The sequence below is a fragment of the Akebia trifoliata genome, chromosome 8, assembly GCF_017979445.1.
Source record: "Akebia trifoliata isolate Shusen 1 chromosome 8, ASM1797944v1, whole genome shotgun sequence".
NCBI classification, from domain to species: Eukaryota; Viridiplantae; Streptophyta; class Magnoliopsida; order Ranunculales; family Lardizabalaceae; genus Akebia; species Akebia trifoliata.
In genome coordinates, this window is record NC_141382.1 from 50,264,987 (window position 1) to 50,288,167 (window position 23,181).

Sequence of the window (23,181 nt, forward strand, 5' to 3'; positions counted from 1 at the left end):
CAAGTTTCAAAACAAATGTAAAGACTTAAATTTTTTTACAAGTTTCAAAAGTTGGGAGAGATTGGTGGGGTGCTTTTAACACAAGCCTAACAATAATTTGGTCAAAAGTTCGGGAGAACGGATTTTTTTTCAAGTTTCAAAAGTTGGGAGAGATTGGTGAGGGTGCTTTTAACACAAGCCTAATAATAATTTAGTCAAAAGATCGGGGAACTGAAAATTCACGGAATACCTTTGACACAAGCCTAGTAATAAGAGTCGTGATAATTAGACTACCCCACATGGCATACTCAATCAACTATTTGATAAGATAAGTTCAAGAATCGTAGTTCTGCGCTCCTCAGGATACATGATTTTCTTGAGATACATTTTTTTATGGGGAAGTGCATCCGTGCATCTGTGTATCCGAGGAGCGCAGATCTATGACTCCCAAACCTGTCATGTCAGGGTAATCGATTGAGTTGCCACGCAGGTAGTCAGATTATCACGATTCTAATAATAATTTGGTGCACGTTGGTCGGGTTATGATTAAAAGTTGGTGTGGCAATAAAAAGCTCTTTTTTTAATTGGTGTGTTAGGAAAAGAAGTCGGTCTGGCAATATAAACTCTCTTCATCAAAGATCAAAGTCGAATGATCCTGTTGGGAACACAACCCAGTAAGCAGCACTGAGAAGACGAATTGCAGAACTACTTCCACTGCCTCTGCCAATGATCTCCGCATTAAAAAACCCAAAGATGATTCTCTCAACCATCTTCACTAAATCTTTCTCTTCTTCATCTTGTTCGTCTCAGTACCTCTCCAAAACCCAATCACTTCAAAACCTTCTCAAGAGTGGTTTCAGCCCAACCCTGAAAACCTTCAACAGATTCCTCTCCTTTCTCTGTAAAACCCACCGATTTGACTCAGTTCTCCACTTCTTTTCTCAAATGAACTCAAACAAAATCACTGGAAACTCTCGCACGCGTACAATCGTTGCACAGGCTCTCATCAAAGCGAATAAATTCGAAGAAGCAGAGAGTTTCATTTCGAAAATGGTGAAAGATGGATTTTTTCCTCAAAAGGGTATCTGGGATTCTCTAATTCAAGGCCTCTGCACTGTAGGAAAGAATCCAGAAAAGGCTCTATATTTATTGCAAGATTGCTTGAGGAATCACGGTATTTTCCCCTCTCATTTTACGTTTTATTTGCTGGTTCACAGCTTTAGCTCTCATGGTGAAATGGGTAGAGCAATTGAAGTCTTGGAAGTGATGACAAGTGAAAATTTTAGATACCCAATTTGTAATTTTGTTTGTAGCTCTGTAATTTCTGGCTTTTGTAAGATCGGAAAACCAGAACTCGCTTTAGGGTTTTATGAGAATGCCAAAAAAATAGGAGCTTTACATCAACCCAATGTTGTAACTTATACAGCTCTTGTATGTGCACTTTGTAAAGAGGGTAGAATTAAGGAAGTTTGTGATTTGGTTTGTAGAATGGAGAAGGAAGGAGTAATACTGGACGCCATTTTTTACAGTAGTTGGATTTGTGGGTATTTTATGGAAGGAATTTTACAGGAAGCATTTCGGAAACATAGATCAATGGTGGAAAGCGGAATAAAGGCAGATTCAGTTAGCTATACAATTCTCATTGATGGATTTTCGAAGGAAGGAAATGTGGAGAAGGCAATTGGGTTTTTAAATGAGATGAGAAAGGATGGATTGGAGCCTAATTTGATTACTTATACTGCGATTATGCGTGGGTTTTGCAAGAAAGAAAAATTGGACGAGGCATTTATTGTGTTTAAGAGGGTGGAAGAGTTGGGGATAAGGGTTGATGAGGTAACATACTCGACCTTAATTGATGGGTTGTGTAGAAAAGGAGATTTTGATCGAGTTTTTTTCTTGCTCAAGGAAATGGATCGAAAGGGGATTAGTGTAGGAACCATTACATACAATACCGTGATTAATGGTTTGTGCAAAGTTGGGAGGATGACCGATGCAGACGAAGTCTCTAATGGTATAGTTGGCGATAATTTTACATATAGTACATTGTTACATGGTTATATCCAAGAACATAATGTTGTTGGGATCTTAGAAACAAAGAGGAGATTGGAAGAATCTGGGGTTCTTATGGATGTTGTTATGTGTAATGTACTTATTAAAGCACTATTGATGGTGGGGGCTTTGGAAGATGCTTACATGATCTTTAATGGGATGCCTGAGATGGGTTTGCTTGCTAATTCTGTTACATTTTGTACAATGATAGATGGTTACTGTAGAGTGGGTTGGATCGATGAGGCGCTCGAGATATTTGATTCATATAGGAAATCTTCTTTCATTTCTAGTGTTGCGTGTTATAACTGTATTATTTGTGGGCTTTGTAGAAATGACATGGCAGATATGGGGATTGATGTATTTATTGAACTCATTGAGAAAGCTCTGGTACCTGATAGAGTTACGTATATGACGTTGATTAAGTTGATTTTTGAGGCAAAGAATGGTGGAGTTTTGGAGTTTCTTCAAAGGATTGAGAAATTAGAGCCTGAGATCTTCGGTGTTATGTGCAATGACACAATTCATTTCTTGTGCAAAAAGGGTTGTTTTGAGGATGCATTCGATGTGTACATGTTGATGAGGAGGAAAGGCTTGGGTGTAAGAAGCAAGTGCTACTATTCAATTCTTAAAGGGCTTATTTCTATTGAAAATATGTTGGTGATCCCAGTTATGTTGAATGCCTATCTCAAAGAGTACGGAATTTTGGAATCTAGGATAACCAAGATACTAGTTCTTTACTTGTGTAAGAAAGATGTGAAAGAAGCCCTTTATTTTCTCGACAAGATGAAGGAAACATGTTTACATGTCACCATTCCGGTTGCAGTTCTTGAAGCGCTTATAAAACAAGGTAGAGTTTTAGATGCACATAAACTCATTGTGGAAGCCGAGGGTAATCAAACTGGTTTTGATGTAGTTGCTTACTCAATTGTGGTTGATGGGCTTTGCAACGAGGGACATTTTAACAAGGCGGTAGAGCTATGTGCTACCATGAGAAAGAAGGGGATTGTTCCAAATATTGTCACTTATAATTCAGTGATAAATGGGTTGTGCCGTGAGGGGTGCCTTATTGAAGCACTTAGGCTTTTCGATTCATTGGAAAAGATCAGTTTGGTTCCCACTGAGATCACGTATGGTGCACTTGTATGTGCTCTTTCTAAAGAAGGATACCTACAAGATTCCAAGCAGTTGTTCGAGAAGATGATTACCAAGGGTCTTACTCCAAATACTCACATTTACAACTCATTAATTGATGGTTATTGCAAGTTTGGGTTACTTGAGGAAGCCTTGAAGATGCTTCTTGTTTTGGAGAAAAGTTGTTTTAAACCAGATGGATTTACTGTCAGCGCTGTAATTAAGGGCTTTTGTCGGAAAGGAGACATGGAAGGGGCACTTGGGTTCTATTTTGAGTACAAAAGAGAAGGGATCGTACCTGATTTCTTTGGTTTCGTTTATTTGATAAACGGACTTTGTGTTAAGGGAAGGATGGAAGAAGCACGGAGCGTTTTGGGAGAGATGCTTCAGATTGAATCTATGACCGAGCTGATAAATAGAGCTGGAAGAAAAATTGAAACAGAATCACTAGCAGGTTTTCTAGTCTTCTTATGCGACCAAGGAAGTATCAAAGAAGCCACCTCTGTCCTTAGTGAAGTTGGATCCATGGCTTTCCCTTCTAAGGGGAGGTCTATTGGATCAACAAAGCTAAAGAAGCTAAATGTTGATGGTGGGTTCGAAAACGTTGATAATTTAACAAGACAATCTCTGTTGGATGACTTCAATGGTTTCTATTCTATAGTTGCATCACTTTGTTCAGAAGGGAAGATAGAAAAGGCGAATGAAGTAACAAAAGAAATGCTCTTGAATGTGCAAAGGGGTCATTAAATAAACTACTACATGAAGGGGTATTGACTCCATCAGGTGCTCCCATGTGCTTCTTGTCTCAAAGTAAAGCTGATTCCACCCGAGGGTATGTACAGTTTACCTTGAACATCTCTGTGATATTTGTCCCCTTCTGGTTCTTGTTCTTTATAAATCTTTTCAATCACCTTGTGGAGTTGAAGGGGTGATGCATTTATTCTAATGTATCCAAAAAGTTTCAACCAAAAATGGTTGAAAACTTGTATAAACTGACCGTAGCTCAACCTTTGTTAAATTTGAATGACTTGATGGACTACTTAGTCAGGACTTGAGCTGATTTAGACCCATGATAGATTTGTTCTTCTTAGTCACAACCACTATTTTGTTGATTTTGAAGCTTTATAAATTTGTTTGTGCCTTGTGAAAGTTGTTTTAGTGTGGCTTTAATCATCCCTTCTTGATTTGACAGATGGGTTTTTTTATGGAGTTGATTGTAGGATGGTCAGAACGCATCATGTTAATAAATTGACGGTAGTAAAGATGAGGATGTTGAGATGGATGTGGAATGACTAGGAAAGATAAAATTAGAAATTGAATGCATTTGGAAAAAATGTAGGAATAGTTCCAATAGGTGATAAACTAAGAGAGAGTCGATTGAGATGGTTTTTGCTTGTTCAGAAGAAATATTGAAGTTGAATTTCCTAAAAGAGCAAGAGGAAGACCCAAAATAATGGGGATGGTGATGGTAAAAGCTTATATGAACTCTCTTACAATTGCAAAGATTTGGCTCTGGACAGAGTGGAATGGAGGAAAATGATTCGTTTAGCCAACCCTAAATCTTTCGATAAGGCTCTGGTGTTGTGTTAATGTTTGGTCCTCAGAGTCACAATCAAGCACTAGGACTTGCAAAGGATAAAGCTACACCCTTGGAGATCTGCCTAACCGTCCCTGCCTTGCAATGTCTGGGGAGAGCCCTGTCCGAGCTTGTCGTTCAGGCCATTGTTGTAGTCAACCTGCAAGGGTAAAGTTCAATCATCTTGCCACATAAAGTTTCTTCACCCCTCTATGAAATTTGAATCTTATAGTTGTTTGAATGGATTTATTATATCCCCTTCTATTTGTGTCGCTTTGAATTTAAATTTTCATGATAAATGACTGATTGCAGGCCTTACATTAGAATCCCTAGGCCAAAATCTGTTGGTTGGAGGACCCAGACCCTCCATTTTAATGATCTTTTATTGGATGATTAGAAATATCTAACCAGGTTGTGAGTCTCTCCATTGGAGCCATTGTTAGCCATTCGGCATACAGCAAAAGTACCATACAGAAAAAGTTTTCACTCTCAAATGAGTGGTAAAAAAATTCTGCCAAGAGAATGGAAATACCAAAAGCTGGCAAAGGATACATTTATCATGTATTTGCTTTCAAAAGATGGCACATTTAAACAGAAGTTAGCATGTGTTTTAGGGGTAGTTTGATCATGTCAAAGTAGGGTACTTCTTGGTTTGGGAGAGCAAAAGTACAGTATGAATGCATGATCAAAGTTAAAAGCGTATATTATGTGATTTATATATTTTAACTGAAGAATAAGAATTTCACCATGTTGTTGAAAGGTTTGTCCATATTAAAATCTTTTCCAAAATATCCTAAATTTTTGTGTGATATGCCGTATAATATGCAAAAAGCTAATCTAATTATGGCTGGGGCCATTGGTAGGTTAAGTCTGAACCCTTACATCAATCACCTGTACACTGCCGATCCCATAGAAACACAATCCACTTGGTTCAATTATGCATTCATTCCATTTCAGCTGGGATCATGTAATTGAATGCATGAACTTGTGTCCAATCGCACACAGAATTCATTATGGATGATAATCTGAGGAAATTATTTAATAAAATATTTGCCCATTTCCTATATTTGCAGGTTGAATTCAAAGTAAAAGAAGGGAGAGGAGCTATCAACATCAATTTATACTCCCACGCCATGCCTTCAGTTTCTCCACCTCATACTCTTGATGTCTTTGGCCTAGTCCTCCAGGATGTTGAAATCAACTGTTTAATGGATTTACTCGGGAGGTATTCCCCTGGATGAGATAACCTTCCTGTCATCATTTCTGTTTAGTTAGATGATCACTATGGGTAGAACACATTGTGTCATTGTTGCTACATTGAGTGCTTTCCACTTGAACCATGTAGCCCCTGAATTCAAACAAGAAGGAATCCTAGGTTGCTTAAATTTGTACACATTTGTTTTTCCGAGCATTCAAACGAGTAAGATATGTGGATGCGTTATTAGTGCCGCCCAATTTAGTAAATTCTTGGAGATTAAGGATTCCTCTTCATTTTGTGTGTGCTCATGAAGTAAAAAGCTGTTGGGTGTCTAATATTTCCTCGTAAAGCGAAGCTAATGACACATTTACCCTCTCCACATGGTTAGAAAGTTTAGTATTATTCAACTTTTGTTGTTGTGGGATTGAGCATCTTAGATTTATCCCTTTAAGTAGAAGCATTCCGCTAAAGACCTTTTGTTTACTTCCCATTTGCAGCAATACAAGGAAAGCCTGAATGTTGTCTTGCTTGAGGAAATCGAAGCAGTTCCCTTACTTACATTCAGCCAGCTTTCTCTCGCCAATATATTGGACATGACTACCTCCTTGAGGCTTGTGCAAGCAGCAAGAAAGGCACGGCAAGGTTTGTCAATTGATATCTATTAGTGAAGGAGCAGTCATTCAGTCAAGATGGCAGTTTGGTGCAGAACTGTTATCCTTATCAAATGGTTTAAAAACATTACTACTTCTCTTTCTTATAGCTTTCTGTGGGTTGATCTGGATTCCCCACAGTAGATTGAGATTACACCTCTGTTTGGTATTTGGATGGTCTAGAGTAGTACAACGTTGGTCCCATTTGAACGGAATTCCATGGCTGCCAAGCTTGCTAATGGAATTGTGAGGGACTCATTTGATAATTTAGGATCATATATGCGCATTGTAATTCCCCCTTTAAGGAGGGACCCATTTGTAGCATTCTTTCATTGTATACTTATTATTGTACATTATGTCTATTTTCATACTGAGCTGGTTTGAGCCCCAACTTAGGGTTTTTCCATCCAGGCAGATATGATCAATTAAATATTAAATAGAAATACAGGAAAAGAAAAATTAATGAGAGAATATGTTTGCAACTTCATGTCTCCTGATTTACAAAATCAATAACCTTAAAATGCATTTAAATAAATGCTCAAAATTTTCTGTTTCAGAAAGTAAAATCACATTAATAGCCCCCTCAAAAAATAAAAAGGACAGAATGAGAGAGAATTGCACCAAGAGGAAGCATCACTGACTAGGCGAACTACGAACAATGTGCTAACCTTCCTCAAAGACTTGGAATCAAGAAACCTCGGTATCAAAGAAACCCTAGCTGCTCTGTCAATCACCCTTCCACCTAAGAACTTGGTTGGGGCATTCGAGCCACATATTAAGTGGCTCTTTTACAGCATTCTAATATATACGAAAAACCGAGGTTGGTGAGAGGGGGGATCGAAAGCTGTAAGTTTGACAAAAGAATGAGTCACAGTAGCCAGCTCAAATCGATGTGTAATTAGAGAAATGCTGCATCAAATTATCCAGAGTTTCAGGGTAGAATTTTCTTGCAAACAAATAACATGGCCGCTTCATCCCATTCCACAGGCAAGACTTCTGCATAACTTCCTTCTGCAGGGTCAAATAAGAATCAAAATTTGAATATTATATTTTTTTATGATTCCCAAGAGTAAAATATAATTTACAAAATACATTAAACAAATGAAATATTAAGAGTATGAACTTTGGATTGGTGAAAATAAATACTTGGCTATATAAAAATAAAGTGAAATCTGAATCAGTGAGATATGATGGAGATACCTTTTCATCACTTGTTACATGCAGACTCTCATCAATAGACTGCAAAAGGAAAAAATAAAAATAAAAAAAAATCAGATCTCATGTACTAATTTATATAGCACACGAAATATGATATGAATTGAAGATAATGGAAAACATACGGTAATGTTCTTGAGGAGCTCATAGGTAACATCTTGAGCCCGATAGGCTTTTGGATGCCACTTCCCTTCAGACCAATCAACATGTGTTACTGACCAATTTGCAATTCCACCAGGGTCAATCATCTGAACATACACAAAATAAAAAAAATTATAGTCGGAAATTGGTGTATGAAAGATGATTTTATGAAGATAACAGTAGGAATAGTTATAGTCTTTTGGGCTGACATAGAAAAGGGTTGGCAAGTAATGTTCATCAGCGTAGCAATTGCGCCCATCCATACCTGGCTGTGAAAAATCAAACAAATTAACATCAGTAATGTTGTTCACATAACTAGGTTCGTAAATCCATACCTTCTAACATCAGATATATTTCCACAACATATTTTATAGAAGTAACTTCTATTTCTTTTAAGTGATACTTAAACAGCAATTTCTTGAGATCAACTTCACACTTTTGGTTCGAGCTGAATCACTTGAATACTTAACCACTAAAACTAAAATGCCCTCTTTATGATGGAAAGGGCTTCATGAGAACATAATTCTGAAAGGGTAATGGTTCATGAATCGTAGATTGGTGAAGATGTTTTCTAATTTTTTTTCCACTTACCAAAAATTATTATATAAAGCGAGTGCATAATATTCTTAACAGTAATCTAAAAATTGACAAAAAAGGAAAAATAGTCTGCACAATATTTTTCCAGCTAGGTGAATTGGCAGCACAATTTGGTCTTTTGATCATACCAAAGAAACTTCCTAAAACACTAGCATGGAATTAATCAATGACCCTACAGATTAAAGATTTATTAAGGTGTACATGGAAAAGTACAAAGAACAGCTAAAAGAGCGGCCGAGGTTTAGTTTGTTTACATCCAGCTTGTTTAAGCTATTTTTTCTTAATGTTTTTGAAACACAAATCAACGTAACCATAAAAATCCCAAGGAAAAAACAATGAACATGTTATCATACCATAAAGAGCCAGGGAAGTAAGTAGTAGTTCATACGTGGTTTTTGCCCAATCTTGTAAGGCAAATAGAAATAAAAACTGAATAAAAAAGAAAACAAGTAAATCTTGTTGAATCTATTTTCTCTTTTTTTCACAAACCAACATCAGCATAAAATTCCAAAAGAACTAAAATGACCATATACGTCATCATCCCATGAAAAGCGATGGGAAAGGAAAAGTTCATGTGTGATTTTACAAACTTTGCAAATCTTAATTGCGCTTTAGGGATAGAACACTGAAATGGTCCATTAGAAGGGAGTCCCAACCAGAGAGATGATACAATCAACTGAAGATAGGGGTAGCAAACGACAAAAACAAAAGCTCATACTCCAAGACTACAGACACAACTACATAACATAGACATGGACATTTGGCAAGGTGTTAAACTCTTCTGTCAAAATGGTTTTCTACATGAATCTGTACACCCAGATCAAGATGAATTGAAGACTTGTTTTTGGTATTTCTTTAATCATTCCATGGAGAAACTTCTAAGCATGTGAATGGAGATAGTTTTCACCAAAAATTAGCCATCAAACCATTTCCTTCTTGTACCAATAGACCCATGTAAGAATATGCCACTTCTATACATAGGTTACAAAAAGGGGTTGACAAAATCCTTGAATTACAATGTGTTTGGTGAAGTGTGTCAGCCAACATGTAATACGGGGAAAAAAACAGAAAATGGAGTCTCCAGTAAATATAACAGAACAGAGAAAGTCAAAGCAAGAAATAACAAAAATGTGCGAGTAAAACTATCATAACCCAAGCCATGAGCACAAATCTACCTTGCAATAAAACTTGAATTTTGTGTAGTAAAGATTGTCAGCCAAAACTATCATAGCATGCTGACGCTTCATTGAGAACCACTGCAACACATATGTGAATTAGAAATGCCACAAAAAATGACTACGGGAGAAACCTTGTAAATGAGCATTCTGCATTTTAATGCCTATAATAAAAAATCATGGATTAAAAAGCTCGTAGCAGCCAAGTGCCAAGTCTCTTTCAATTGGTTAGACCATGGACAAGACAAACTTACACTAAAATTACATAAAAGGACATAATATAAGTGCAAGCACGGAAAAAAAACACGAGTGTCTTATATCACTATCAACAGGAGCAAGGAAATTTTGTAACTCATTTATCTACTTAAACTATGAAAACATGGTATAAAATTTAGCAATAATGGTCAAACTACCAACTTTTATCAACTAAAACATCATGACCATTTAGACTACTGTTAGTGTGTCTAGCTAGATGCCCTGTTCTGAATTACCTAACATACTGTGCTCTCAGCGATACAGCATATATTTTAAAAGGCATGTTTTAAATTTGTTTTACAAAGATCATCACCTCATGTTATGAAGTGCAGGACCACGCACAGGATTTTCTTCAGAAACAATCCCATTCAGATTTTTGGCCATGTAAATTTGATCAATGTAGCACATGCACCACAACCATTCAAAACATCTTTCCTGGGCAAATCTAGTATTTTAGTCTCCATTTTGTGTTTCACATGGATCCATGCATTTAGTCTTATGACGTGATGGAGGCACTCCACGCACATGTCTAATAAACATGTAACTGAAGGGTTATCTAGTTCGTATGAGTACCATGAATCAGACCCCTTCACAACATACAAATTACCCCACAAAAATGCATTGAAAAGGGTTGAAACTAAGGTAGATTGAGGAACCCAGGGTTGAAGTAAAAGCATACATATCTTTGACATGCACGTGTACCCACAGCACCCCTCTCCAGTGGGTGTGGGTATGGGTGAGTCAGGATGCCAAGGTTGTTTACAGCACTGGGTGGGGCCTGGGCAGTAGACCCCCCTGGGGCAACGGTGGAGCTTAAGAGGCAAAATAAATTATTGTTTTAATTTTTTATATCCAGTAAAGGTCATGTAGAAAAAAAACAATAAATAATAATAAATATGGATTTACCAAGATAATACCAACTACCAAACAAGCCAAGAAGTCAATTAACAACTAATACGTAAGCAAGATAAAAACCATCTAACCAACAATATTCAAATGGTTTAATGCCCCCCTCTCAAATATGGCTTTTAATTTGAGATACCCTCCAAGTTAGGTGAATGTCTGAGAGTCCTCCCTAGGTTTTAAAATTGATTAAATACCCCTTAGACCAAGATCTTCTATAATTATTATATAAAAATGCCATTTTAACCCCTTTTAAAACCTTTCTTAAAGCAGGTGGCACCTAGGTGCCTAGACGGTCTAGGTGGCTGATTCTAGGCGTAGGCGCCACCTTTGACAACCCATACTGCTTCATGCCCAAACAGGCACACACACAAAGACATACGTTTGCTCTAAATTATTTTCCTTTGTGCCAACATTTCTGACCATATTTATTTTAATTCAAACTAACATCAAAGAAATGGCTTTTGAGTCTAGCAACCCGCGTGCTCAACATCATTACTCTTACCCGCATCAATGCTTAGTGGGTTTGTGTACTACATTACTCCAAGGAAGTTGATGTCATGGAATGAACCAAACCTAAAATCATGCAAGTGGCTGGCTGATAAAAGACTAGAGACTTGTAGATTTCTAATGTGCTCAAAAGCATGTACATGATTTGGATCAAAGAACAGTGATTATTATCATATGCAATAACAATCCTACAAATGGAAAATGACTAATACCCATCAAGTTTTGTGTATGATTGGTTAGGGAAATGAGAACAAGATTGTGCCCAGAATTTTTTAGGAGAAGAGCATCAGACTTCGTTTAATCTATATTATTTGAAAAAAAAAAAAAAAAAAGGTAGTAAATATGCATAGTAAACTTCTCTTGATTTTCCCTGCTCTCTATGTCAAATACCTGTGCACCCTTCCTGAAATCTTTCTTCTCAACTTCAGGTAACATATGCTCTGAATACCTGCCAGATCCATGTGGACCAGGATCCTCAAAGCTGTGAAAAGAAAAAAGAAAGGAGCTTGCATCAATAAGGAGAAGAAAAGAACTTTCCTATCCAAATGGTCATGTATCAATTATGCAGAAGAAGGAATCCATTATGTATAGGCCATTATCACAAAGAGAGAAAAATAAATAGCAAATCGGAAATAGATGTGCCACTATTTAAATTTGCCTAACCAACTTCGCAATATACTAACAATCATTTTCTTTTCAGTGGGTAATCAAACAGCAAATGCTGGAAGCTGCCAACTAAATTAAACCAAAACATATCCCCTTTCCATATTTAGAGCTTACTTACCAGTCAATAAAACTGATATTTGTATCCATCAGATAGTTGTACACATAATCAAAATCATGTAGTGGTACACAACTGCAATGTGAGAAAAGAATTTAATTACAAACTGATAATAGCACCACCATGAAAGGCAATTCATCAAGGGGAACCAAAAGCATATTATGAGCCAATCACCTGTCAGAAAGCAGGATAAAATGGTGGTTATCTGGATCTTGGAGGGCATTTGCCAGAAGTCTCCTCTCTGCATCAACCATAGAAATTTTCCCCCAGACCACCTGCATGTATTTGTTACATCATTAATGTGTGAATCTGGTAACAATTCGTAAATATGCATAGATTGCCAACTAGCTCGCCACTCCCAAACTGAAGAAGTTCGATTCATGGATGAAATCTATAACTACAGTTGTAGCACAGGTCCTTGATATTACAAAAGCTTGACCTCATTATGCATCTCCATCCTCGGAAATGTTAATGCAGGCAGAAGTGAAACTAAAACCATTAATAAAGATCTTACACATAGAGACAAAATAAATAAATAAACTTAAAACAAAACAAAAAAACGAGTTCTCTTGCTTGGTAGACACATTTTCACAAATTGCTACTGGTGAGTCACTGATTTAAAATATGTTTCTGTTTGCAATAGAATACCAACTGGAAAAGCCTGGCATTTAAGCATGGAAAGATCATATAGGCTTCAGCCTATCTCATGAAGGATGAAGTTTAAGCACCTAATCCACAGTGTAACTCAAACAATTACTTAATGCATCAAAACTTATAGAAAATGTTGATGCAAATTTTAGCAGAAAATTTCATGTACCTTCTCACTGCGAATGTCTCGACCATCAAAATAATGACTCACATGTACTGGTTTTTCCCTAGATGCATGCACATAAACAGAAAATCTGTCATCATGGCCCTGCCAGAACAGATGAAACATGCATATAAAGTTAAATTTTAGAATGGAATGGATCAGCAAAGCAACAACTTTTATCCAAACTGAAAACAGTCAAATTCTGTGTCTTGTAAGTCAGAGCTTTAAAGTTCAAAGGAACATCTACATTTCTATCACAAAGTACATTTAACATCATCTTCCAATCTCCTGCATGCAATATGCTGGCTGGTTTTTAAATGATAAGTAACAATGCAAGTTATTAGTAAGAACTCTGTGATGAGTTCTGAAGTTGTAATATAATTATGCAGCACAGACAGATCCATATGAAGAAATACCGCATAACCTAACTTGTATCTTTCCAAGCCAGACCGTAGCTAAATATCAATACTGCAAATCATGTTTTCCTCCTAAGTCTTGAAAATTTTAATTCATCAGGCCCACCGCATGAAATGGCTCACACTTTCAGTTAACTGCCTAAGCTCCACAAATACGAGGGCATAGATATCCATTAGATTTCATGTATGCCTCTCCCCCATGTACACAAAGCTATGTTGCGATGATACGTGTACAGGTATTTGAATCCAACATGGGTAATAAAATTCAAATTGCTAAAATCAACCAGACCAAACCACGTGTGAGCTGTTCAACAAATACAAACCCCCTTTTTAGACTGTAGAAACAGCACCAGAAAACCTGCAATGGGATGTACTATCAGACTAAAAGAACCTTTTAATGGGCCAAACTATGGGCCTTTGCTGAAGTTTCGAGCGGTTCGATGTCTTGGGAATTGGGATTATGGGTTTAGGCAAGCATTTAATGATAGGGATATGCAGGAGTAGGATAAATTGATTGAGGTCATGACTATTGTTTATTTACGCCCAGAGTAGAGTGATAGTTGGATATGAGAGGGGTCCAAGAAGGGGATGTTTTTTGTGCATTCTCTCTATTGGCCTTTGCATCTCCTGGATATTGCTATTTGGGGCCGAAAGTGCCTTCGAAGATTGCATTATTAAAGAGGATTGCAGTGTTAGATAAACTCCAAACGACGGATTTGTCAATTAAAGGTTTCTGTGTGGAAAATTGTGTTATATGTGTAAAAGGGATGGGGAGTCCATTACACATCTTCTTCTGCATTATCTGTTTGCTTGTGAGGTGTGAGGGCATTTCTTGGAGTTGTTTTGTATCTTATGTTGTTTCCCTAAGTTTGTGAGGCCCCTGTTTGAATCTTGGGCATTTTTGGGTTTGGATTTTGTTTGGTCCAAGAAGATCCCTTGGTATATTCTCCTGTTTCCAGCGTGTTGGGGGCATTTGGAAAGAGAGAAATCGACAGATCTTTGAGGAGAACACAGTTCATGCGGTTTTGTTGTCTATAATGGGCTTTTTATTCTTTTGGTGTAAGATTTTTAAGGAGTGCAGGGGAGTTTTCTTTGAGGATTTTATGGGTAGGTGGGGTTGGATTTGTACATTGGACCCCCTATAAGTCTTGATCTCGTTCATTGTATCTCCTTTGTTGGTCATCTCGACCACCATAATAGAATTTGCATTTAACTATCAAAAAAACTATGGGCCAGATGGATGCCATATCAGGCGTTAGAATCTTTCGAAAGTGAGCTGGACCATGTGCTACAAAAAAAAACCAGGATTTTGTATGAATCATTGACCTGGAAAGAAGGTATGTCCTCAATGAAGGCTGGAATTCGCATTCATTTTTCAGTGTACAGCTCCTGCATCACTTTGTGATCAGTTCAACTATGTGCACTAGCCCGCACAAGGTGCTTGCAGTTTCTTATCTAGGATGGAAAATGACCAACTTCTGTTTGAATGCAATATAATACTTATAATGGAGGGGATTCTCAAAGCTTGTATTGTGGCCTGAAGATAATTAGTAAAGACCAAAATCTCTCTGTTTTTAAGTTTGATATAACATATTCTAGGGTGTTCAATATAGGAATTCCAATTCAATATATCAGAAAACACAGAGTTTACAGAACCAAAATATGAAAGAGTACAACTATGTAGAAAAAGGTTACAAAAATACAAGAACTGAAAAGAAAGAATAAAAATAATACAAAAAAGAAGGTTATCAACATTTTGTGCAAAAGTAACGAACAAAAGCATTAATAATCAAGAAAGAAAATCTTACATGGAAGAATTTAGCCCACAATTTTTCAAAAGGTAATGTGCCCGGAGTCAAGAACATGAAAGCAATTTTGGGGTTCTTTGATGGAAGAAGAGGTGTCTGTAAAATGTCCCTAATGACAACACGAGCTATGATCTCATCATCAGTAAATTCTCTCTCAGGAGCAGGTGGAAGCCACTCAGAAAAAGATTTACAACCACCCGAAGAAAAGATATAACAGGCCGCATAGTGTCGGGGTGGATACACATAAGCGGCAATCAGAAACACGCTCACCAAAGAAACCAAGACAATTATCCACATCGGTCTCTTTAAGGGAGGGCGGTGGCGAGGTGCCGCCATGATCGGCAAATCCCCAATGCCTAGCCGCCACGCCTGAGATGTTTTCATTTAGAATAACCACATCACAATTCACAACAGTAACTTAACACATCTTCCTTCTTTTTTGAGGTCTCAGTTCCTAGGGAAATTATATAGGACGGATAGCTTGTTAGCAGCTACAACTTCTACCACAAATATTCAATCGGCTGACACCCCTGAAACTGTAAAACCGAAAACAAATCAAATCAATTAGCTGTGTCAAGCTGTTAAATTTTCCCTTTCAAAGGCATAAAACAGTCAAATTACTGAAAAGGGTTTCATCAAATTACACATCCAAAAGCAAAATCACATTAGTGTTGGCTTGAAGATGAAGAACAGTAGAGAAACCAGGAAAACCAACACATTTTCAACACTCAATTGTCAACCTTCAAGAAAATCCTTGAAAAATTTACAAAAAATTGCAAAGAGTTGGGGCCTCTGTGGATTTGCCTTTGTTACAAAGAAAAGAAAAGAAAGAGATGTAGTTTTTGCCCAAAAGATTTTAAAATATCTTTTGGCAGGTAAAATGGCGATGCTAACAGGCCCTTACTCTTATTTTGAGACAACTGAGCACTAAAATACTTGATTTCCTATCATATTGTAAATCCAACAAAATACATCAACAACAAGCAAGATAAACCATTGCAGCAGAAAACAAAAGCAACTCCAATTAATAAAAAATGGCAAACCAAAAGGCCAAAACAAATTAAATACCTAAACTTCAGATTCTTCAGCAACCAGATTCACATAATGTGAAACAAATCCCAACAAAATAAAAGCTACCCGCAAATCAAATGTTCAAAACGAAAAAGAAAATCAAATCAAATCCACCGTCAATTGTTTAAGCTACCAAACCAAGCCCGTCAAATCCAATTCTCCAGCAAAATTTCGAACGCTTCACACAATTCCATTGTTAACCAAACCTTTTTTTAACGCTTCTTTTTTAAAAGACATTTCCAGATCAGAAACTGAAAATTCCGAGTCCAACATATTAAAATCAAACCTAACAGCATTGAAATCCAATTAAAACCTGACAAATCAAGCATTTCCATCACTTATCCAGCTCAGATTCATCATAAAACCAATCCAAACTCCAAAAGATTCGATTTCTAACACATAGCTAATCGATCGAAGAACAAAATTGATAGAAAACCAAAATAATTCACAGTTTCAACGGATCAAGTCTTCAAATTCATTCAGAAAACGAGAATAGATGAGAATGAGAAGCAATACCTTTGAAACGGAGCTGAATGAGTTAGAAGAGATCTCTGTCTCTCGAACTCGAATCTCGCATTTGAAGATCGAGAGAGAGAGACTTCGATTGCTGGTTTTTGAGATCTAGGGCACAAAAAAAGACGAGAGACAGAGGGAGAGGGAGAGGGAGAGGGAGAGAGAGAATAAAATAAATATTTTAGAGAAAATTTCAGGCTAAAAACGGAGTTTTTCTTTCGTTGGTCGATTGGCTCTCTCTCTCTCTCTCTCTCTCTCACTGTCGAAGCAGTCTTCGCTTACTTCCAAACAAGTGCATTTCTGCCGGCGAAATATTTCTAAATTTTTTCCACGTAAACAATTCTAAATTGTTTACGTTTTGAGACAAAATTTTGCCTACGCTAGCACTTCACAATTCGTACCCTGTTAAGACGGGCTTCGATTATCCAAGTGGATTGCCACGTCACATCTATACTCTACCATGGAGAACAGTTGAACTAACACTAATTTCAAAACGCCACGTGGCACACCTTTGTGACTCAGTTTGGTGGACACACGCCTAAAAGGTAACCTAATTTTTTATTTGTGATTATTTGATTGAGCAATTTTCATTATGTGATTGGAACCCGATCATGAAGTTATGATGTTGATGATTGAATTCGATGGTTGAAAATCACTAATCATGCTGATTTTAGTGTGTCAGTCCACCACTTTAAAACAATTTGATTGTTGATTTCTAACCATTGATGGAGCCATTATTCGTCAGAATTTGGAACCCGAACCCCAATACATAGACCCATCCACAAAAAAGGGTGGATAGGGTGTTATAAAAGGACTAAAGGGATGGTCCCATTTCATCGGGTGTTATAAAAGTTAAAAAAGTTGGTCCCATTCTACACTCCAGCTCAAGTTTCCATTAGAGAAATCCTTGTCTTTGCAGGGATTGTAGTTTGTTGTGTCTCTCTAGAGTCTAGAATGTGGTTTGTAAAATATTAATAATCGTTCTATTTACGGAAAGGTCTCATTTTTACTTGTGGCCTTTTCATTTTCTTTTAGCCCCCGCTCAGGCAAATTTAGATTAAATTAGGAGGGTAGGTTGAAATTCCCGGAATACCCTTCAATTCAAAAAATAAAATAAAAAACAAATGTGAGTCAATTATGGAGCTAATAAATAAATACAAGAGAGGATGATTCCAACTGAAATACGGATGTTTGGTTACAAGTTTCAATTTGTGCGGCATACTAGCATTGTTATAAACAAAATTGTAGATTGGCACCATCGCGGTGTATCAATAGGAACTAAGATTCATCGTCTCATGTCTAAATTTCAAAGTGGGTAATCAATATTACCAAAACCATGAACATTCATTCTTTAACAAAACTTTTGATTCTTATTGGTTCCAATTTTTGACCCTAAGTTCGATCTAAGGTTTTGCTATGTATTTTTTTAAATGGGTGTCCATCCATAGACACCATTAATCACAATTTAAAATTATCTAAGAATTAGTGAAATCCTAGACGTCATCCCTATCATTATGTCAAAGATTAGACCATTGATGGTCCTCGAGATTCATACTACACAAATCTCAAAGACCCTTTATTCTTACATTACATGGCTCATGTAAATAAAGATCAAATGATCGATGGATTCAACAGATGAGATAGCATAGACAGATATTACTCTAAACACCTCTTACATACAATCAAATTCTGTTATTGATAGATTTTGTCTATGAGGGCTCATCCAACAAATTAGGTCAATTTTTAGCTTGAAAAGCTTTCCTATGTCAGACCCAGACTCCATCACATGTGGCTTGTATTACGAGCAAAACGAGCTGAAAGAGAACAATATTATTATAATCAGAGGGTATTTTCGTCATTTTAATTGATCTTAGTGAAGTGATATTACGAAGATAACCTTTATACCTTAATCTGAAACGAAGACCCGTCCGAAGTTTCGGGGAAAACGTAAATGTCTGGGGCACGACGTGTAGCAGAAAAGTCCAGACAAATTTTTTAATGAAAACCCATAAATGCCCCTTTACTACTTTAAAATTTCTCAAAAGGTAAATATCATGTGGTGATAAGCTCACTTAGATTGGTGGTGCTCCCTACTTCGGGTTCAAGTACCCTGATCTTAGCCGTTGAATATAACCCTACATATTATCAGAACCGTTCACATCCTGTCAAGTTTGGCTGCTCTCTGTAAAATGAATGAAACACACGTTTACATCAGATAGCGACCCTCTTATACAAACACAACCATTGACCACTAAAAAAGTCAACAAATTTATCTTAGAGAGAATTACCGGGCAGGCCTATCTATTGTAAATTTATTACAAAAACTCCTTACTTCATCACGTTTGTTAACGAACAAGCCTTACTTTATGAATCAAACTAGCATGACTAACTTAAGAAGATTTTAAATCTTACTAAGGGATGTTGGGCCCACATGGATTATCAAATTGGCAATCCAACAACACATCCTATTAGATTTCATTTTTACGAAAAAAACCTAGATTCAATAGAAAAAAAAAAAAAAAAAAAACCTTTTTGAGCTTGATTGAATGAAGGTATTCAAAATGAATGGCTACGAACTCTCAAATTTAAAATTAAAATTCAAAAGTAAAAATTAATTAATTCTTTTTTTTTTTCAAATTTCTTAGAATTTTATACTTTTCTAACTATGTGGTAGGAATGTACAAATTACCCAGTACTCGAAACCAAATAAAAAATTGGAATTGAACCGGGCCGAATCCAAATTATACAAAACTTAGAATCAAGGCTCGAACCAAGAATTGGAATTGAAACCGAACCGATTAAAACCCAAAAAATTCAAAAACATCTAAAATATTTTTCCCCCACCCCATCTTCTATCATTATAGTTATACAATTGGCAACAAAGTATCTATTTTGTAGTAATAAATAGTTGTCGATCAAAATAAATTTTCTTTTGTTCAATAGAGAACAAAGTAACTATATATTGCAGTTACCAAATAGAAAAAAAAAATCTTCATATTTTATATTACGTATAATAGGCAACAAAATAATTATTTTATAATAATAAATAACTACCAATCAAATAATTTGTTTCTATCTTTATGTTCTATATTATCCAATAGGCAACAACACAATAACCGTTTTTCTTTCTATATATATGATTTGTACAATTAAAAAAAAATAACTATTTATTGTAATAAATAGTTACCAAATGGAGAAAAAAAATATTCTATCTTTATATTTTATAAAATTGCCACCAAACAAAATAACTATTTTATGGTAATAATATATTTTAAAATATAAATTATTGTAAATCATGTATATAATGTTTTATTAAAAAAAATCAAAATTTTAAAAATAAAATAAAATAATAGGTTTATTACCCGCACCTAACCCGGAACCAAGGTTGAACCCGAAAAATCGGTTAAGTTTGGTTTTGAGCCCTACCTTTGGAAACAAAACCCAAAACCAAAATTGTGGGTTCAATTTCGGTTTCAACTGTACTCGGTCCAAACACGAAAATTCAGTCTGGTTCTACCCAAATGTACATCCCTACTCCGTGGATTTAGATCATGTTTTTTAATGCCAAAAATTGATGTGATTATAGGATTCAGTCCAAGGTATGTTAAGTAACAAATTAACCGTGTCAATTTAAATTTTATGTTGTATATCCCCACTCCAAGGTTTGCTGGGTAACAAACTTGGTAAAGTAAGGTTTGGTAGGTAACAAATTTGATCAAGTAAGATTATCTTAGAGTTGTCAGGACTTCAAGGGAGTTTTGTAATAAAAAGGAAACAATTAGGGGTTTCTTTCTTAAAGGACCCTAATGGAGGGATTTCTTTCCAATTAGTCATTGCGTTTTGGGTGATCGCTTGATAGTCCATTTAGTAAACCTTTTGTTTCTCAATGGTCCATCAACCTCATCTCAGATTATAATGTTTTTGAAATATTCAAACTATCCCTTTTTTTTCTTCACATACTTAGATTTTTCAACAATGATTCCAATCATTTTCGACGATTTGTTTTTATCAGGATTGACGAATGAAAATGATATGTTTCTAATTTTGAACATTCATATGCATGTTTTAATTTATTTCAACGATTTATAATAATAAAAAAAATGAAGAACAAAATTGAGATTCAAAAAAATAATAATAATAAAACATCAAGTTCATTACTTTGTATTTATTATCGAGTTCAACATTTTTATTGTTGAGCTTAACAATTTTACTTAGTGTTTGGCTCGTCAATTTTTATTTATTGTGAATCTCACCAGTTTTATTTATTGTTGATCTCAATTGTTTTATTTACTGTCAAGCTCACTACTTTTTATTGGCAAGCTCAACAGTTCTTATTGTTGAGTTCCACAATTTTTTTAAAAATATCAAACTTAACAATAAAAAGTGGTGAGGTAAAAGCCACATTTTTTAGTTTTTCGAGTTTTTCCAACTAAAATATATGGAATGATCTACTAAAAACTTGACATAACGAAGTGTGTAGTTGATTTCAAACCAAAAGAACCATCCTTGATAGATTTTCATCCAAAAAACAAAGTAAACTTTAAAAGATAAAAATAAAAAATAAACCTCTAACTTCTTACATACATCTAAAAAAATACTTGCAAAAACCCATAAAAATGACTTCTTCTTCCTCTGCAAATTCTTACTATCAGAATGGAGTCTATGAAACTCGATTAAGATGTCAAAAATCCAATTTCTTTGGACAAAAATGGTGAGCTCAGATGGTTAAAGTAGTTTCAACATTTTAATTGTGAGAAATGTGTGGAATGGGGTTTAGGAACTAATTAGAAATAAAAGTTTTACTAAATGGACAATTAAGAGAAGTCCTAAAACCTAGGGACTAATTAGAAAGAAATCCCTACGCTAAGGTCCTTTAAGTAATTTTCTCATTTATTTAGTACATTACTCTATGAAATCATTAATACTATTACATCATATATTTATATATTTGTATAACGTTCACGATATAAATGAAATGGGTTACCTATATTATTCTCGATATGTAAGTTCTAACTTGAACCTGTGATGGTGAAGTTGCATTGTGATTCATCGATTTGAGCTATGGGTTTGAACTCAGGTTCCATTACCCCGAAGAGTGGCGATGGATTGGTTGAATCAAGTTAAGGGCATTTTGAAAATTTACCCAACTCAAATTTGACCTATTCAATAATCATGTTAAAATCTTAGGTAGGAATTGAACTGTTTATTACTAAATAAAAATAGGCAATATGACTTGATCCGACCCATGTGACCTGTCTAATTAACAAGTTGGGTTCTATGATGTTTAGTTTGACACCCATAATCCATGAACACGACACAATTACAATCCGAAAACAAATATGATTGTGACCTGAACACGAACACAAATTCAATTATGACCTGAACATGTTTTACACACAATTCAAAGTACATGATCACATGTCTTAAGCTATATGTATTATTTATTTATTATAAAGCAATCATGTTGTTAAGTTAATACTATATATTAGTTGGCTAAGTTGAGGACATCTGCCCCTCCCTGCAAATTAATGCAACTCCACACGGCTCCTCCTTTTGTTCAATTATTCCAAATCACCATTACTTCTTGGTTCTCCGTCAAGCTGACTATTGAGATGTTAGGGATTCCTAAGAAAAATGTATCTCTAAGAAAATCATACTAATCTCTAGAAAAAATAATTATTGATCCTTAAGAACAAAAAAAATTTCTTAGTAAAGAAAAATTTACATAAGACATTCAAATCGTACATAAATCACCTCGAGATTGTCTCATGAGTTAAAAAATTTACTAAGGATTGATTATCGAAATGCTTGAATCCGATGGTTAAAAATAATCAATCAAGCTATTTTGTCAGGCAAATGAGACAAACCAAACTCTTGGGATTATCATAACTACAATCTAGAATAAGATAATATATGTCATTATGTAAATAAAATCAGAATAAATTTCTACAAAAATAAACTTATAATAGGTATTATTATTAATAAATAGAACTTTATTGTGGTGGTAGATGAGAAATGAAGACAAACTTGAACGAGTCCACACAATCAACTCGGAGTTTAGACCTAGATACATCATATAAACTCATTCAAACCTAATTTGTGTCCTCTTGTTTGTTTTAGAGACTTGACTTTAGAACCTCGGTTTGACTTTTCGAAGATATAACTTCCCCATATATAGACTGGATCCGGAGACAAGGATTTGACAAATCAAATAGACTGAAAAGCTTTACATTTTTGAACCGCAACCGTATGGTCACATGACGCGTGGCCATTTGATTGGTTGTATTTAGTAGCAATTTAATATTATATAACTTCGGTCAAAAGTTAACAGGGATGACTTGTAAACTGATTTATCTTTTATTTTGGGTTTTAGACGTTTATTAGATTTATTTTAAAACTACT

The 23,181-nt window shown here is 35.6% G+C and overlaps 2 protein-coding genes across 8 annotated transcripts; one reads left to right on the forward strand and one right to left on the reverse strand.

Annotated features, from left to right (window-relative positions):
- Positions 1 to 586: 586 nt before the first annotated feature.
- LOC147397555 (Pentatricopeptide repeat (PPR) superfamily protein) lies at positions 587 to 6,957 on the forward strand. Of its 6 annotated transcripts, none has more exons than XM_086449312.1 (4): positions 587 to 3,991; positions 4,352 to 4,903; positions 5,809 to 6,324; positions 6,431 to 6,957. In XM_086449312.1, exon 1 carries the CDS (start codon positions 706 to 708, stop codon positions 3,904 to 3,906), a length of 3,201 nt encoding a protein of 1,066 aa, XP_086305438.1. In that variant the 5' UTR covers positions 587 to 705; the 3' UTR covers positions 3,907 to 3,991; positions 4,352 to 4,903; positions 5,809 to 6,324; positions 6,431 to 6,957. The 6 variants fall into 6 exon arrangements, with proteins under 6 accessions (XP_086305438.1, XP_086305437.1, XP_086305440.1 ...); XM_086449311.1 differs by having other exon boundaries at positions 5,809 to 6,316; XM_086449314.1 differs by having other exon boundaries at positions 5,809 to 5,960.
- Positions 6,958 to 7,026: 69 nt separating this feature from the next.
- On the reverse strand, positions 7,027 to 17,067 carry LOC147397556 (glycosyltransferase BC10-like). 2 transcript variants are annotated; one of them, XM_086449318.1, is made up of 11 exons: positions 16,783 to 17,065; positions 15,196 to 15,731; positions 12,978 to 13,076; positions 12,335 to 12,435; positions 12,164 to 12,235; positions 11,770 to 11,860; positions 9,712 to 9,792; positions 8,149 to 8,208; positions 7,924 to 8,046; positions 7,784 to 7,822; positions 7,027 to 7,594 (listed from the first exon to the last, which is right to left on the reverse strand). In XM_086449318.1, the coding sequence occupies exons 2-11, from the start codon at positions 15,577 to 15,579 to the stop codon at positions 7,466 to 7,468; spliced, it is 1,179 nt and encodes a 392-aa protein (XP_086305444.1). In that variant the 5' UTR covers positions 15,580 to 15,731; positions 16,783 to 17,065; the 3' UTR covers positions 7,027 to 7,465. The 2 variants fall into 2 exon arrangements, with proteins under 2 accessions (XP_086305444.1, XP_086305445.1); XM_086449319.1 differs by lacking the exon at positions 12,978 to 13,076 and having other exon boundaries at positions 16,783 to 17,067.
- Between the last annotated feature and the right edge of the window lie 6,114 nt (positions 17,068 to 23,181).

Coding starts and splice junctions, on each gene's coding strand:
- LOC147397555 (XM_086449312.1), top strand. CDS start 706: ATGATCTCCGCATTAAAAAACCCAAAGATGATTCTCTCAACCATCTTC.
- LOC147397556 (XM_086449318.1), bottom strand. CDS start 15,579: ATGAAAACATCTCAGGCGTGGCGGCTAGGCATTGGGGATTTGCCGATC. Junction 9,793..11,769: donor ATTTCAGGAAGGGTGCACAG/GTATTTGACATA, acceptor TATGTGTTGCAG/TGGTTCTCAATGAAGCGTCA. Junction 7,823..7,923: donor AGCTCCTCAAGAACATTACC/GTATGTTTTCCA, acceptor TTCCTTTTGCAG/TCTATTGATGAGAGTCTGCA.